Source organism: Hippocampus bargibanti, linkage group LG04 (assembly GCF_051943395.1).
Source record: "Hippocampus bargibanti isolate YZ-2025 linkage group LG04, ASM5194339v1, whole genome shotgun sequence".
Taxonomy (NCBI): Eukaryota; Metazoa; Chordata; class Actinopteri; order Syngnathiformes; family Syngnathidae; genus Hippocampus; species Hippocampus bargibanti.
In genome coordinates this window covers 601,194-616,845 of record NC_142737.1, presented here as the reverse complement: position 1 = coordinate 616,845, position 15,652 = coordinate 601,194, and the positions used below count along the sequence as shown (strand labels likewise).

Sequence of the window (15,652 nt, the reverse complement as noted above, 5' to 3'; positions counted from 1 at the left end):
TAGACCGGAAATAGGAGAGATGGCTCCGTAAGAGCCACTCTATGCAACAGACGACCAAACTCGTTTCCCCTTCCAATTTGATTTATTGACTCCGACTTATTATATTTAATTTATCTTTTTTGTTTTCATTTTTTAGTATTGTTTGGATAGAAGTACTGTATGTACAAAAATATATAAAAAAGGCCACGCCCCGTTACATTGACCGGAAATAGGAGATGGCACCGTAAGGGCCACTCTGCCACAGACGACCTCACTCGTTTCATTGACTCAGACTTATTTTTATCGTTCATTTATCTTCTTTTAATTTTTAGTATTGTTTGGATAGAAGTAATGTATATCCAAAAATAGTAGAAAATATTTTTTTAAGTACGAAAGCCACTCGGCAGGGACAAACTTCATGGCAACGGTAGCTAGCATCATTAGAAAAATGAAGCTCTCCCCCCCAAGAGGTTGTGACGTGTTTCCCAAAACAACAATAAAAACTGTTGCGGAGCAGGATTTCTTCACCTGTATTTCCCGCATGAATCATTTTCAGAACACTTATAATAATAATGCTTCCATATTGTAGCGGAATGAAGGAAGATACGTTAGCGTGTTGAAAAAGCGAAACAACAGGAACGATCTCGCGAGATCTAAAATGAACGTGTCATTGAAATAAAGGCGAGTTGTTTAAAACAGAGCTTTTTGAAATGCCATCACTGAGTTTGTCACTTGATCAAGAACTTAGTGACGTTTGAAGCACACCGGAGGAAGTTGGCCTGTTCTTTCTGTCGACTAGTTACGCTGATAAAAAGAAATACATTTGGCGTCTGGTAACCATAGCAACGAGGCGCCATACGACACGAACGAGCACGAGTGGGCCACGACGTTCGAACGTCAAAGTGAGTTGCTACGAACAAATCCTGGGGGGAAAATGTGTTCTCGTTGATTCTTGATTACATTGACGTATTTGTCAAAAGATGCGGTTAGTTTTCTTCAATCGCGATAGGAGGAAACAACCCTTTATTCCAATTGAAATAATTATTCAAGCAAAATTTCATAACCAAGGATCAAAATATTATTGAATATATATATATTTTTAGTAAGGGAGGACAGTACACGAATAGCATGATGTTGTATTCCCAAAATGTTCTTTCTCGACATCCCATTTTGCCATTACAACGCCATTGTTTTGTAAATTATATATTTAAATAAAAATTAGATGTCTTCCTTTTTTCCCCAGCTCGACTGTGGTGTCAACGTCAAGGCTCTGGGGCCAAATGTGGCTCGCCATATCATTTTATTCGGCCCGCGAAAACAAATCTAGTATGTCAAGTGCTAGCTAAAGTCCAAACCAAAAAAATCACAGACGGGGTTTGAATTATTTTTACCTTCAGTGGAACAAAAATAAAGAAAAAAATTAGGGATGTGACATTTTTTTCAATAATAATTCATCACATTTTCTAATAGCATATTAAAGTGCATTTAAATAGCTTTCAAATGATGTATAGACGATTGTTCTATGACAAATAAGGAAATAATGGCATTTTTAATTTTCAAAATATGAGGGGATTTTCTGCCTTTCAAATAGTAGATGATGGCTGAAGAAACCTTCTCATCGATGGACCACTCTTGTACGACTGAGCTTGCACAGACGTAAAAATTAGATAGCTAATATCTAGCGAATAGATAACCAATAGATAGCTAATCGCTAGTGAAACCATTAGCTAGCAAATAGATCATAACTTTCTTCATTTTTAGCCGATCCTAATGAGTAAGGTACCATTGGGAAGCTTTTGAAAATGGAAACAAGAACAGAAAACATGAAAATATTCAAAATATAAATGATCAAATAACGATCGAATGCAGGCAGATTTTCATCAGAAATCCAAAATGGCTGCCACTGAATACTAGGAAAGAAAATTGCGAGCGCTAGAAATATAGATGCTAATGCTTCTTTTTGCTTGAAACTTGGCAGTTATGGAGAAAAATATAGATTCTGCCACTTCTATGAGTTCTAAAAAATACAACTTCCTCACCTTTATAAACTGCAGTGTTAGCAAAAAGTGTGTAAACTTCAATCAAGTTTCCCCTCGTTTCTCGTTGTCGTATTGGGAAATTTCAAGAAGCAGCATGGAGGGGAAATGTCTAATACGTCATCATAAACTGCAGAGCTTGGAAAATCCCACCAAAAACCATGACGTACTTCACAAAAAAGTAATGCTATACGACTGCGAGTACAGAGTGCGCTCGCTTCACTGGACAGAAACAATGGCGGGGGAATATAGCCAAGTGTAGCGTACCTATAAAAATGCTTGTTTGTGTTCTTTTTTTTTTCCTCACAGAAGATCAACATATGACGTCTACAGGGATGGGCGACACCACAGATTCATTGCCAAGGAAGGTAAAAAAAAAATAAAAAATACACATTTATTGGTGGGAAGAAAATATGGGATATCATTATGGATTGTTGTCAATTGTGCATGTTTTTGCGTACGTTCCAAGGGTCCACCCTCGCCAGTGGGAGCGGGCACTAAGTTGCATGCGGGAGAAGGTGTGGCTGAAGGTAACGTGGGCGGCACACGTTTGGGACTCATAATTCATTCACTGCCAGACCATGTGGCTACTCCAGTTGCCAGGGTTTTTGTCATTTTCACACAGAATATTGAGTTTTAGGACTACATAAACATTATATACAGCGTTACAAACCTGTCACGGCATGAAACGTTTAAATATGATAACTTCTTATTCTGTCTAATCTCTTTTAAAAACATACTCTTCTTTCATCAGAAAAAAAATAATTCCTAAAGGGTATGGATCTGGAGCTATATGATCTTGAAATGGGGGTGGCTGTCCAAAATACAATGCAACGCATACATATTGGCCTATATATAGCTTTAACAATAGCTAAAACTGGAACAAAGTGCGAACACGGAAAAATGTTAATCAGAAAAACAGTTCATTCCTAAATTATGCAGGTCTAAAGTTATGAGCTGGAAATGGGGGCAGCTGTACAAAAGGCATATGCTCCCCTTCACGTATTTTTTGGGGGGAATTTAAAATATGACGTGGAGCGCCATTTCCGAATTTGATCATTTTTTTCATACTTGGGTGCAGATAAAGCGCTGGCCATGGCCTGTGTCAATGTTTTCTTTCACTTTTTCCCCATGTTAGCACTTTGTTCCAGCTTTAGCTGTTGTTCAAGCGCTACATAAACCATTATGTATGTATTGACGTGTATTTTGGACAGCCGCCCTCATTTCGAACTCATAACTCCAGACCCATATCATTTAGGAATTAACATTTTTTTCTGATGAAAGAAGAGAGTCTGAGGTTTCTAACACTGCATTGAATGTTTACGTAGTCCTAAAACTCAACAACAATAATACATTTAATTTATAAGCGCCTTTCAAAACTCTCAAGCTCATTTTACAGTCACAGGATACATTTGTCTGTGGGTGAGCAGCGGCAGCCACATGCACCAGCGTTCCCTCAACCCGGAAGTAACTCAAATAAATAGAAAGCCAGCAAGCTAGCTAGCTAATAGGTAGTCAGCGAGATAGCCAGCCAGTCTGCTAGATAGCTAATAGATAGCAAATAGCTAACTAGCAAGATAGCGAGCTAGATCTGTGGGTCCTGGAAGATGAATGACAATGACAAAAACCCTGGCACTGGAGTAGACACATTTTTGCACATTGTCTGGCAGTGTATTCGTTAAATATTAAAAAAAAACAACCCATATATTATAATGTGATCCAAATAAATGACAAACTGGTTCGACACGAAGAAAATCTTTGAAGCTAACGGAAAGCTTTTTTGCCCGAAAACTGACCAACTCTTCCCCAATTGCGTGTATAGTCTTGTCCCGATGGAGAGTCCAGATCCGACAGCCACCCCCAAACCCTGGTCACCCCCCCGTCCCCAATTTTGTGACCTTGAACCAGAAAGCCATCAAGGCCGGTCATGTGACGACCAAACAACTGAAGGAGTACAGAGCACAGGTGGGCGTGGCCAAGCCCAGCCCCGCCCCCAAAACACACCGGGAAAGATCACAACGGATGCCCGACCCGGATGTCACCTATGGGGTCAAATCCAGGTCGCAATAGTCACTTTTTTTTGCTTACGAACTTTTCAGTTTAAGAACGTTAAATTTATGACAATTTGACCTTGGCATACGAACTTTTTCTCGGGATACACAGAGCTGCCACAATGAGTGATGTTTCATTCGCGAACGAGCCCGTTCTAACAACAAAATGGAAGCTTACTGTTTTGGTCCTCTATTGGTCCGCCCCCAGGCTTCGGTTAAAGCCACGTGATTGGTCAAGAACGCAGCAGTGAGGGCTCGCTTAGTAGAAAATCATGTTTCATGGGGACATGGGAACGGATTATTCTCATTTTAATGCTTTCCTATGGGAAATTAATTTTTGGGATACACATTTTTCGCCTGACACTGTGTCTGGGAACCAATTAAGTTCGTAAGCCAAGGTATCACTGTATTTCTACATGAGGAGTTATGAAAAACTGCTGATGGTGTTCCTCAGGGCACCAACTCCATTGTACGAGGTTTTGTCTCACGAGTATGCTCGCAGATGGATCGAGAGCCAAATGAAAAAACGCAGTGAGCAGGAGCGCCGCCCTATGGTCAGTCTGCACATTACACCCACCCTTACCCTCCCACACACACACACAATGATAGCTATCCATTAGCTAGCTAGCTTCCTATCTATTTGAGTTACTTTCTGGTTGAGTGAACGCTGGCGCGTGTAGCTGCCGCTGCTCAACCGCAGAATCATTTATGTTGTGACTGTAAAGTAATCTTCAGAGTCTTGAAAGGTGCTTAGAAATGAAATTATTATTATTATTATTAATGATGCCGCATTTTTGGGGGTGTTTTTGCAGATAAAGTGTTTATCCTTTGCCCACACCCGCACTTCTTTACTGCGCACCCAAAACGCGCTTCCTCGCAACAACGCAAACACACATACATGTTCTCGTTACGCACAGGTAACACACACTTCTGCATACATTGTACACACACACACACACAGTGATAACTAAATCCAAAATACGTGTTCAGGTGCGCCCCGCTTTGGACACCTGCAGGAAGCGTCGTGGAAACGCAAAAGTCAACAAGTCGGTGGACTAGCGGGCGGACCTGCGATGACATCATCGAGTCACGTGATGATGTTTTGTGTCTGACTGCAAAGAAATAAAAATCCCGTGAACGCCTCCTGTCAATCATGATCAACAAAACCTTGATTACTGAAGCTCCGCCCCCTCCTCTTTATTTTTCTTCTTTTTCTTCTTTGTGGTGAATTGAAAACCGGAGGAGAACTCGTAAGCGGGGGCGTTCTTTTCCATGGCGTTGTTCCGTTGCTGCCACCTGAGGACGGGAAGGCGTGTATTCAAAGACAACCGGCACCACTTTTTTGTTTCCTAACTGATGTGAGAAAAACGTTTGATGGCATCTAAAATAGCCAAAACACGCAGGATAATATTTTTAGTCAAATGCAAAACACCAATAACAATGACTTCAAGGACAACCGACGTCTCCGTACAGACAAGTTGCGTCCATAATTTGTAAAATGGCTTCAAATGACTTCGACTGAGCGTATTTGACAAAGATTCCAGCGCATATTAAAGCTAGATTTTATGTTTTAAGACTGGAAGTCTTGCTTTTGAGTTGGTGACGAGTCCGTACGTGACGTCACTGAAGGAATGCCCCTGACCGAGAAAAGGACACATTGTAGCAGTCCTTCCATCATGACAATGCATTTTGCTGTACTTGTTTGGTCTGACAACCTCGTGTTGCACCCAAAAGCCGCCAGAAGAGGGCGTCCAAGCTCCATATAAGGAATTTATCAGCCTGTGGAAACGGGCTGATTAATTCCTCACAGGAGCTTGGTCGCCATTTTCTTTTGGTGCTACATTCCCCCCCCCCCTATTGCCTCAAAATGGCATGGAATAAATTATTTAATCGATAGCAAGCATGTATGCTTTCCTCTTCAGAACTATTTGAATCCTATTCATAAGTGGATGAGTAACAAGAAAGCATCTTCTCCCAATCTGAAGCCATTGTTTGGATTCTCCAGCAAGGCAAGACGTCTTGGTGTGATGTCACGAACAAGGGGGCGGGACCTTCTGAAACTGGCCACGTCCGGGTTCAATTTTTTTGCAGATTTTGGACACTTTGCGTCATTTTGATGGATGGGTGTTTTACATTTGACTAAAACTATCAGCATGCGTGTTTTGGCTATTTTAGATGCTAGAAAACGTTTTTCTGATGTCAGTTAAGAAACAAAAAAGTGACGTCGGTTGTCCTTTAATACCACACAAAATAGACCTTATTTCATGTATAATAAATGTGCTCTCGTTTTGTAATTAAAGAAATAAACTGCTGTATAATAAAGTGGTTTTATTGACCTTTGTGACGGTGGCTGATGTCGTTGCCTCTTGATGAGATCCGAGTGAAGTTGCCGTGCTTTCTCGGCGATAATACCCTCAGGCACACTGTCCCCTGCTAGCTGCTCTTTTCGTTAATCCAAATCAACAGAAGTTTTGTATTGCCTCAGAGCGTTGCTTAGACAACACAGAAATATGCTTAGCCACACACGTAGCAATGGTCGACTTAGCATACTGGTAGTGGGACGCTAAGTCACACAAATGCACACCTCGTTCGTGCTTTTTGATCTCCTTCTGCTCGACGGTAATTGTCTTTTGTGTCCTCTTCGGTTTCACACTAGCCTGTGGTGGGGTTTTTTTCGGTCCCATAACAAAAGTACTCCACTGGATAACAAACCACGTCAGCACTCAAAGAAAGTGGGTGTGTCGTTTTGGGCTTATTGAGTAGAAAATTGTGTTTTATGGGGAACGGATTATTCTCTTTTTAATGATTTCTTATGGGAAATAAATGTTCGTCAGGCAAACTTTTTGCCTTAAACGCAATTTCTGGGAACCAATTAAGTTGGAGTTATCACTGTACTTGGCCAATAAAGATGATTCTGATGAATGAACTTTTTGACGATATTCCAATTTTCCGAGTAGTACCTGTACACGTATATATGTCGTGTTTGTGTGTTTCAAATGTGTTGTGTACACCATTGTAAAGTGTGTAGTTGTGTGCGCGAGTTAGTGTGACCAGATTGCGAGCGACGTCAGGCAAGACGTGGCGTGGCGTGGTCTTACTTGGGGCGTGGATTGGCGGCGTTCTGGGTTCCGTGTTGGCCGGCCCCTCGTTTGCGACTTCGTTGGGGTCCGCCGGAAAGTTGTCGCGGCGCGTCCCTCAGGCCAAAACTTTTGGCGGCGTGTCCCAAGTGGAGGGCTCGGATGTGGAACGCGTGCTTGAGGTGCGCCGGGTAGGTGGCGTACGACCTCAGGTAGGACCCCAACGCTGGGCGTAACCACATCAATGACAACTAGTACCATTATTAACATTAGCTATCTGCCTATCTAATAGCTAGCTAGCTAAGATTTTTATTTATTTGAGTTATTCCGGGTTGAGAGAAGGCTGGCGCGTGTGGCTGCCACTGCTCACCTGCAGAAAAACGGATCCTGTGACTGTAAAGTGACCTTGAGAGTTTTGAAAGGCACTTACAAATGTAATGGATTATGATTATTATTAGCTATCTATCTAGCTGGCTGGCTACCTGTTAGCTGTCTATCCAGCTAGCTATCCATTGGATAGCTAGATAGCTATCTGGCTATCTAATAGCTAGCTAGCTAAGCTTTTTATTTTTATTTATTTGAGACATTCCGGGTTGAGTAAACGCTGGCGCGTGTGGCTGCCACTGCTCAACCGCAGAAAAAAAAACCTCATCCTGTGACTGTAAAGTGACCTTGAGAGTTTTGAACGGCATTTTACCTTTCTTGGCGTTGCGCAGGGACGTGGCGTCGGCGTGCACGAAATTCTCAAAATGCGTCTGGAGGACGGTGGCGCGTTCGCGGGCTTCCTGCTCCAGAGCGGCGCGACTCGCCTGCCGTGAAGCAATCACAAATCTCAGACTTAACTTTGCTATTTACAGTATTTGCTAGCTACCTGACTGGCTATCTATTTGCTACAGTGACACCTTGGCTTCCGAACTTAATTGGTTCCTAGACAGGGTGTAAGGCGAAAAGTGTGTATCCCAAAATGTTATTTCCCATTGGAAACCCTTAAAATGAGAATAATCCGTTCCCAGGTCCCCATGAAACATCATTTTCTCCGAAATAAGCCCTAAGACTACACAAAATACAGCAATACCCTGGTTTACAAACTTAATTGGTTCCCAGACAGTGTGTAAGGCGAAAAGTGTGTATCCCAAAAATTAATTTCCCATAGGAAAACACTAAAATGAGAATAATCCGTTCCCAGGTCCCCATAAAACATGATTTTCTACTAAATAAGCCGTAAAACTACACAAAAACAGCGATACCTTGGTTTACGAATTCAATTGGTTCCCAGACAGTGTGTAAGGCGAAAAGTGTGTATCCCAAAAATTAATTTCCCATAGGAAACCATTGAAACGAGAATAATCCATTCCCAGGTCCCCATGAAACATCATTTTCTACTAAGCTAGCCCTCACTGCTGCGTTCTTGACCAATCACGTGGCTTTAACCGAAGACTGGGAACGGGGAATAGAGGACCAAAACAAGCTGGCTGCCATTTTCCTTTAGGAGAACGGGCTCGTTCGCGAACGACACATCGCTCATTGTGGCAGCTCCGTGTGTATCCCGAAAAATAGTTTGTATGCCAAGGTAAAACTGTCATCAATTTAATGTTTGTAAACCGAAAAGTTTGTAAGCCAAGAGGTTCGTAAACCGAGGTCTCACTGTACATCCAATCCAATCCATACCTGGCTGTGGTACTTGCCCCGCCCCTTGTAGGTGTCGTCCTTCATGAGATAACCCAAGATGTCGGGCAACTTCATCTCCGATAGGCTGCGAGCAGATTGCAGTGATGAAAAGGAAGCTCGGCAATTTCAAAGGGGGTGGGCTCACCCGATGTTGCCCTTGGCCAGTACGTCCACGAAAGCCGATTCGCCGGGCGTCAGGAAGAGCAGGCTACTACCCATCAGGCCTATCCGTGCTGTGCGTCCGGCGCGGTGGATGTACTCCGCCACGCTGCACGGGGGGGTGTACTGCGCACACGTGTCAATAGCATTTCACTTATTAGCTATCTGGTAGCTTGCTAGTTTTCTACCTATTTGAGTTACTTCCGGGTTGCAGAAAAACTGATCCTGTGGCTGTAAAGTGACCTTGAGAGTTTTGAAAGGCGCTTAGAAATGAAATGGATTATTATTATTATTTTAATATGTATCTGTCACCTGTATTATCCACGTGACTTGAGGTAGATGCAGCCCTCTAGCGGCGACGTCCTGCAATGACAACCATGTCTTGAGCATGCAAGTGCGCCCCTAGCGGCCACTACGCGGAGTGACTGACCGTACACAGCAAAACTCCACAGTCAGACGTCGAGAACGTTTGGAACACCTCCGTGCGCTCCTGGGGAACAAACAAAAAACATCTGAAGTGCGGAAGCCACCTCGATTCAACCCGAACTTTGACCTGGGCTCACCTCCTGACCCATGTTGCCATGGAGACGCATGAAGACGAGCTGAGATTTCCCGAGAACGCCGCAGAAGATGGAGTGCAAGAAGTCCACCTCTTCGCAACTCGACACGAATACCATCACCTTTTTGGCCTAACGGACGCAGGTACGGTTATTACGTATGGCGCCGGGCGGGCTAGCGTGCGCAGGCGCAGGCGCAAACACACACCTGACAGGCGTGGCGGAGGAACGTGGCGAGACAAACGAGTCGAACTTTACTGGGCACCACGACCACAAAGTGACGAAGGCCCGTCGGCAGCGCAAAGGTTTCCTCTGTTTGATTGACGGGGTCGATGGAGGCGGGCTCAGACACCTGGATGCTGATTGGGTCCTTCAAACAAATGTCTGCCAAACGCGTCACGCCTAAAACACGCACGGGCACACACACAGCATGTTAGCGCTTGGCGTATGCACACGCCGTCTGCGTGTTTTTACCGTGTGTGAGCGTCGCCGATAAGAGGACATTTTGTCGCTCGGATCCAGTCGAGTTTAAAGAATTTAAGATGACAGTCAGGTCCTTCTCGAAACCCAAGTCCAGCGTCCTACGCACGGACACAATCAAAAAAAAAATGTCTCAATTAACTACCAAGTAACTCAAATAGATAGAAAGCTAGCTAGCTAGGTAGCTAAGAGTCAACTAATAATCACTCAACCCGGAAGTAAGTCAAATAGAGCGAAAGCTAGCTAGCTAAGAGTTAGCTAATAATCACTCAACCCGGGAGTAACTCAAATAGAGCGAAAGCTAGCTAGCGAAGAGTTAGCTAATAATAAATCAACCCGGAAGTAACTCATATAGATAGGAAGCGAGCTAACTGATAGCTAATAATAATAATCATAATGATAATAATATGCGAATGTGGCGTTTGTGGGCAGTACCGGTCAGCCTCGTCCAGAACGAGCCAGCGTAAGCCGCCAAAAGTGATGCAAAGTGTGTGTTGGATATGATCCACCAGACGTCCCGGCGTGGAGACCAGGATGTTAATGCCTTTGCGCAATCTAAACACACAAAGTACAGTGATACCTCAGCTTACAAACTTAATTGGTTCCCAGATAGCCAGCCAGATAGCTAGCTAGTAGACAGCAAATCGATAGCTTTAGTGCTCGATAGCAAATAGCTAGCTAAATAGCTAAAGTGCCGCTAGGTAGCACGGCAGATAGCTAGCCAGATAACTTATTGGTAGTAGGATACAGTTTGTGTCCCCACCTGGCCTTCTCCGACTTCTTCTTCTCTCCACCCATTAGAACGCCAGGAACGATCCACGTGAACGGCTACGGGTGGATGGTTAGCGCTTTTTTTTCGTCCTTTTTCCACAAAAAGGGCATCCGGTGGGGGCGGAGCTTACCTTGAGAAGTTTCTGGAAGGTGACGAAGGTCTGCTGGGCCAGCTGGAAGAACAACAGGAATAGTTAACAACACTTTCAATTGGCTGCGAGGGAGGTCACATGACCGAGAGGCAAACGCAAAATCTGCTAACCTCCCTTGTGGGGACGATGACGAGCGCCAGGGGACCGTCGCAACGTTGCACTTTGTTTTGGAGACCTTGCAGGTTTTGCACCAACGGGACGGCGTAACACAACGTCTTACCTGACGTGACGACAACGCGGCATGTTAGCATGCGAGAAGTGCGCCAGCGCGATCGCACGTACAGTGATACCTTGGCTTACGAACTCAATTGGTTCCCAGACAGTGTGTAAGGTGAAAAGTGTGTATCCCAAAAATTAATTTCCCATAGGAAACCATTAAAATGAGAATAATCCGTACCCAGGTCCCCATAAAACATCATTTTCTACTTTTCTAAGCCTTAAAACGACTCAAAATATACCTTATTTTATGTATAATAAATGTGTTACTGTATTATAATTAAAGAAATAAATTGTACAGTATCATAAAGTGGCTTTATTGACCTTTGTGATGGTCGTCGATGGCTTGATGGAATGGAGTGACCGCTTTCATCAGCATGAAACACTTGATGAGGAACGTAGCCTTCTTCTCGCACCATTTTGAGGAATGAGTCGTAGGTGCTTTTTCTGCGATAATTTTATCTTGTTCCTCATCAATTGTGATCTGTCTACACTCTGCTTTTGAACTATCAAAGTTAAAACAAGTCCAAATGTCACCGTTTTCTATCCATCACTTTCTCTGTCGTCTGCCTGTCTCTTTAATGCTGCGTTCTTAACCAATCACGTGGCTTTAACTGAAGACTGCGGGCGGAGAATAGAGGACAAAAACAGTCGGCTGCCGTTTTGTTGTTAGGAGAACGGGCTCGTTGGCCAACGACACATCATTCATTGTGGCAGCTCCGTGTGTATCCCGAAAAATAGTTCGTAAGCCAAGGTAAAATGTTGATAAATGTAACGTTCGTAAACCAAAGAGTTCGTAAGCCAAGGGCTTCGTAAACCGAGGTATCATTGTACTCACCTGAGCCAGTCTGGGATCGGACGATGGCGTCTTTTCCCGATAGAAGCGCCGGGATGCTCTGTTTCTGAACGCTGAACGACAACAAAGCGTCACTCACGGTTTAGCGTGCTAAATCACTAGCGTGGATGCTACCTGGTTAGCTTGGAAACATTGAGGACTTTTTCCAGCGTTGCCACCTAGTGGATAAAAAGATTTTAGCATGACAAGAGGGCAGGATATGCACATGCGTGAAAGCGTCTGCGCTGTTACCAGGTGAGGGTGAAGTTCCAAGTCTGAGAATGAATCCGAGGTGAATATCTTCTCTGTTAGCGGAGAAACGTCGGCCCTTGGTGACAAACAAGCAAAGCATCGGGAATTTAAATTGAATTAACATGGAACAAAAGATGAAATTGACACTGTGATTCAAGCCAGCTAGCTAAAAATAATAATAATAATAATAATAATAATAAGCGCCTTTCAAAACTCTCAAGATCACTTTACAGTTACAGGATCAGTTTTACTGTGGGTGAGCAGCGGCAGCCACACGCGCCAGCGTTCACTTAACCCGGAAGTAACTCAAATAGATCGAAAGCTAGCTAGCTAGGAGTAGGCTAATAATCACTCAACTAGATATAACTAACTAGAATAACTCAAATAGATAGAAAGTTAGCTAGCTAAGAGATAACTAATAGATAGCTAGCTAGCTATCCAGCCATCTTATAGATAGCAAAGATATATAGCTAGCTAGATAGCCAGCCAGCCAGCTAATAGATAGAAATCAAATAGCTAGCCAGGTAGCCAGCTCGATCGCGAGCTAGATAGCCAGCTCCATAAGAAACTATTAAAAATGAGAACAATCCGTTTCAAGGTCCAACATAATTTTCTACTAAATAAGCCTGAAAACAACAAAGTATACCTTATTTTATGTGTAATAAATGTGTTATTGTATTGTAATAAAAGAAATAAACTGTACTATATCATAAAGTCATTTTATAGACCTTTGTGATGGTCGTTGATGTAGTTGCTTCTCGATGATATCCGAGTGAAGTTGCTGTGCTTTCTCGGCAATAATACCCTCACTCACACTGTCCCTTGCTAGCTGCTTTTCGTTCATCTAAATCAACAGAAGTTTTTCAACCTCTTCTGTTGCCCGAGACCGTTGCTTAGACAACACACGTAGCAATGGTCGTCTTAGCATACTGGTAGTGGGACGCTAATAGATAACTAATAGCTAGCTAGCTATGTAGCTATGTATCTATTAGCTAGCGAGATAGCTTTTTATCTATTTACAAATGAAATTTATTATTATTATTATTATTATTATTATTATGAGTATTAATAATATTTGAGTTATTCCCGGTTGAGTGAACGCTGGCGCATGTGGCTGCCGCTGCTCACACACAGAAAAATGTATTCTGTGACCTTAAGAGTTTTCAAAGACATTATAAATGAAATGTATTATTATTATTATTATGAAAATGATCTGAAAGCAACTAACTGGTTGACCAATGAGTGACTAGGATTACCTGTGGACTTCCGGGATGTCTGGGTTGTGTTTGAACAGAGAGGAGGTCTTGATGGCCGTCCTGGCATCCGTCCTGCACGCAGCCTGCCGACGGACATTAAAGGACAACCGACACCCTTTTTTTGTTTCCTAACTGACATCAGAAAAACGATTTTACAGTACCTAAAATACCCAAAACACGCCAGCTGATATTTTTAGTCAAATGCAAAACCACCAATCAAAATGACTTCAAGTGTCTCAAAACTGCCACAAAATCAGCCCATAAGTGGGCAGATTCAGAAAGTCCCGCCCCCTTGTTCGTGATGTCACGCCAGCCTTCACAAAGTGCCTTGCTCCAGAATCAAAACAATGGCTTCAGATTGGGAGAAGATGCTTTCTTGTTACTCACCCACTTATGAATATGATTTAAATAGTTCTGAAGCGGAAAGCATAAATGTTTGCAATCCATTAAAGAAGTCCTTCCGTATCAATTCGAGCCGTCAGGACTCCAATGTAGCGCCCAGAAAATGCACGCCCAAGCTCCGTTGGAAATGGGCTGATTTGTCCGCTGGGAATTTGTATCAACTAGTATCAAATACTAGTCTTGGTGCAACACACAACGATTCACCATCACGTTATTGATATTGTTTTCCTTTTAATTTGGCCATCAACGCAGTGTTTTCAGATGAAAAAAAAGTACCCAAAATGCATTGTGTGTCGCTTCGTCATCAACTTGAAAACAAGACTTCCTGAATATTCAGCGAGAGTTTTAAAAGGTCAAATCTAGCTCTATGCGCTGGAATCTTTGTCAAATGCGCTCAGTAGAAGTCATTTGAAGCCATTTGACAAATTATGGACGCAACGTGTCCGGAGGTGTCGGTTGTCCTTGAAATATCACGCAATATTGTGCAAAAAAAGCAGTTGAATAAGGCGCCATACCTGCTGCTGCTTTGTCGGAGGCAAAGCCTCTCGCACCCTAGCCTGCTTGGCATGGACCCGCTGCTTGTTGGAAGGAGGCAATTTCCTCTTGGACGCTTTCACTTCCTGATGGGAAAATCAAGTTTAGTTGGCTAGGTTACTATCACTCAAATCCGCTCAAAAAAACGAGAAAAAAAAAATAGAATTCAGGATGATAGTACAGCGTGTATTCGGAGTTCGGTGAGTGTGGCAGTGGGAAGGGGCAGGGGGTCGGGGGGGCAGGGTCTGGGAGGGAGTTGAGTCTCCTGACTGCCTGGTGGCAGAAACTGTCCTTGAGCCTGCTGGTCTTGGCTAACACGCTGCTTAGTCATGATCGTAATTATTGTCCTGCAAATTTTGTGTGCGCGAGATCAAAGTAGCCCTTACCGAGACAGTGGCAGATGAACAGGAAGTGATGTTAATACAAAGCTGCTCCACCGTGGAGGACATCTTTGCGCCCGTCCTGAGAAAACAAATCACACGACGAGGCCAACTGAAAAGCACTTCATCCTGAGTGCAGCCCAGAGATCTTAGTTGTACTAGATGAGGCACAGAGTTGCATCTAATGTGTTCCGGGACGCTGAAAATGAGCGTTCGTGTCGGTTCTGAGTGTTTAGGCCATTGGGTTCAATATGTGTGCTCCACGTTGAAATGAGTAGGACTGTTGCAGTAACACAAGCCCGTCGATGAAACAAGAAAGAAAAATCGCCGTTAAATGTAAAAAGTTAACATCTTCAAGTCAATGTACTGGGAAGAATAAAGTCCGAACAGTCGATTAGAATAGCCGGTGCAACGTGTTTTCAGCTAAATTTAGTACGTACTTAAATCAAGATGTCAGTAAGGCAACGCAAGATGGCTGCCTTCTGGCTTCTTTTGCTTATTAAGAACGGGGCGGCATCTGAATGTGTATTCGGGATATTTTCAACATGGAGTTGCGGGAAAAGCTTAAAACGGCGCATTCACGTGACTTTAAAAATTGGACTTAATCTTCAGCAAGAATTTTAGACTTGCGTACACTGTGTTGTCCGCGTGTAGTTTTCACGAGAGCGAATGCAAGTAAAACATCCTTGCACCATTGGCTCAATAAGCCCAACGCACTTAAAACGATACAAAAATGAACACGAATACCAACAATAAAGACAAAAACTCACCTGCAAGTGTGGACCGGGAAATAAACACGAGAGAAGTGGGGAAACGCGTTCGGTCACGTGACGAGTCTTTGTCTTCT

General features: G+C 43.3%; 2 protein-coding genes across 3 annotated transcripts; one reads left to right on the top strand and one right to left on the bottom strand.

The window, feature by feature from the left end:
* Positions 1-264: 264 nt before the first annotated feature.
* Positions 265-5,195, top strand: cfap77 (cilia and flagella associated protein 77). Of its 2 annotated transcripts, XM_088993342.1 has the most exons (7): positions 265-881; positions 2,325-2,383; positions 2,485-2,545; positions 3,838-4,075; positions 4,521-4,620; positions 4,879-4,983; positions 5,057-5,195. In XM_088993342.1, the coding sequence occupies exons 2-7, from the start codon at positions 2,336-2,338 to the stop codon at positions 5,123-5,125; spliced, it is 621 nt and encodes a 206-aa protein (XP_088849468.1). In that variant the 5' UTR covers positions 265-881; positions 2,325-2,335; the 3' UTR covers positions 5,126-5,195. The 2 variants fall into 2 exon arrangements, with proteins under 2 accessions (XP_088849468.1, XP_088849467.1); XM_088993341.1 differs by lacking the exon at positions 265-881 and having other exon boundaries at positions 1,670-2,383.
* On the bottom strand, positions 3,948-15,652 carry ddx31 (DEAD-box helicase 31). The gene is made up of 21 exons (XM_088993339.1): positions 15,576-15,652; positions 14,812-14,887; positions 14,407-14,511; positions 13,490-13,572; positions 12,234-12,309; positions 12,117-12,160; positions 11,985-12,055; positions 11,041-11,150; positions 10,910-10,951; positions 10,771-10,835; positions 10,443-10,562; positions 10,002-10,108; positions 9,736-9,929; positions 9,534-9,659; positions 9,401-9,460; positions 9,283-9,333; positions 8,957-9,096; positions 8,812-8,896; positions 7,841-7,952; positions 7,165-7,369; positions 3,948-5,362 (listed from the first exon to the last, which is right to left on the bottom strand). Exons 2-21 carry the CDS (start codon positions 14,872-14,874, stop codon positions 5,239-5,241), a joined length of 1,983 nt encoding a protein of 660 aa, XP_088849465.1. The 5' UTR covers positions 14,875-14,887; positions 15,576-15,652; the 3' UTR covers positions 3,948-5,238.

Excerpts from the sequence above, each read along its gene's own strand:
- cfap77 (XM_088993341.1), top strand. The coding sequence starts at position 2,291 with ATGCTTGTTTGTGTTCTTTTTTTTTTCCTCACAGAAGATCAACATATG. Across the intron at positions 2,546-3,837 it reads GGGAGAAGGTGTGGCTGAAG|TCTTGTCCCGATGGAGAGTC; the intron begins GTAACGTGGGCG and ends TTGCGTGTATAG. Across the intron at positions 4,076-4,520 it reads ACCTATGGGGTCAAATCCAG|GGCACCAACTCCATTGTACG; the intron begins GTCGCAATAGTC and ends GGTGTTCCTCAG.
- ddx31 (XM_088993339.1), bottom strand. The coding sequence starts at position 14,874 with ATGTCCTCCACGGTGGAGCAGCTTTGTATTAACATCACTTCCTGTTCA. Across the intron at positions 13,573-14,406 it reads CTCCGACAAAGCAGCAGCAG|GCTGCGTGCAGGACGGATGC; the intron begins GTATGGCGCCTT and ends GTCCGTCGGCAG. Across the intron at positions 10,563-10,770 it reads AAGAAGTCGGAGAAGGCCAG|ATTGCGCAAAGGCATTAACA; the intron begins GTGGGGACACAA and ends TTGTGTGTTTAG.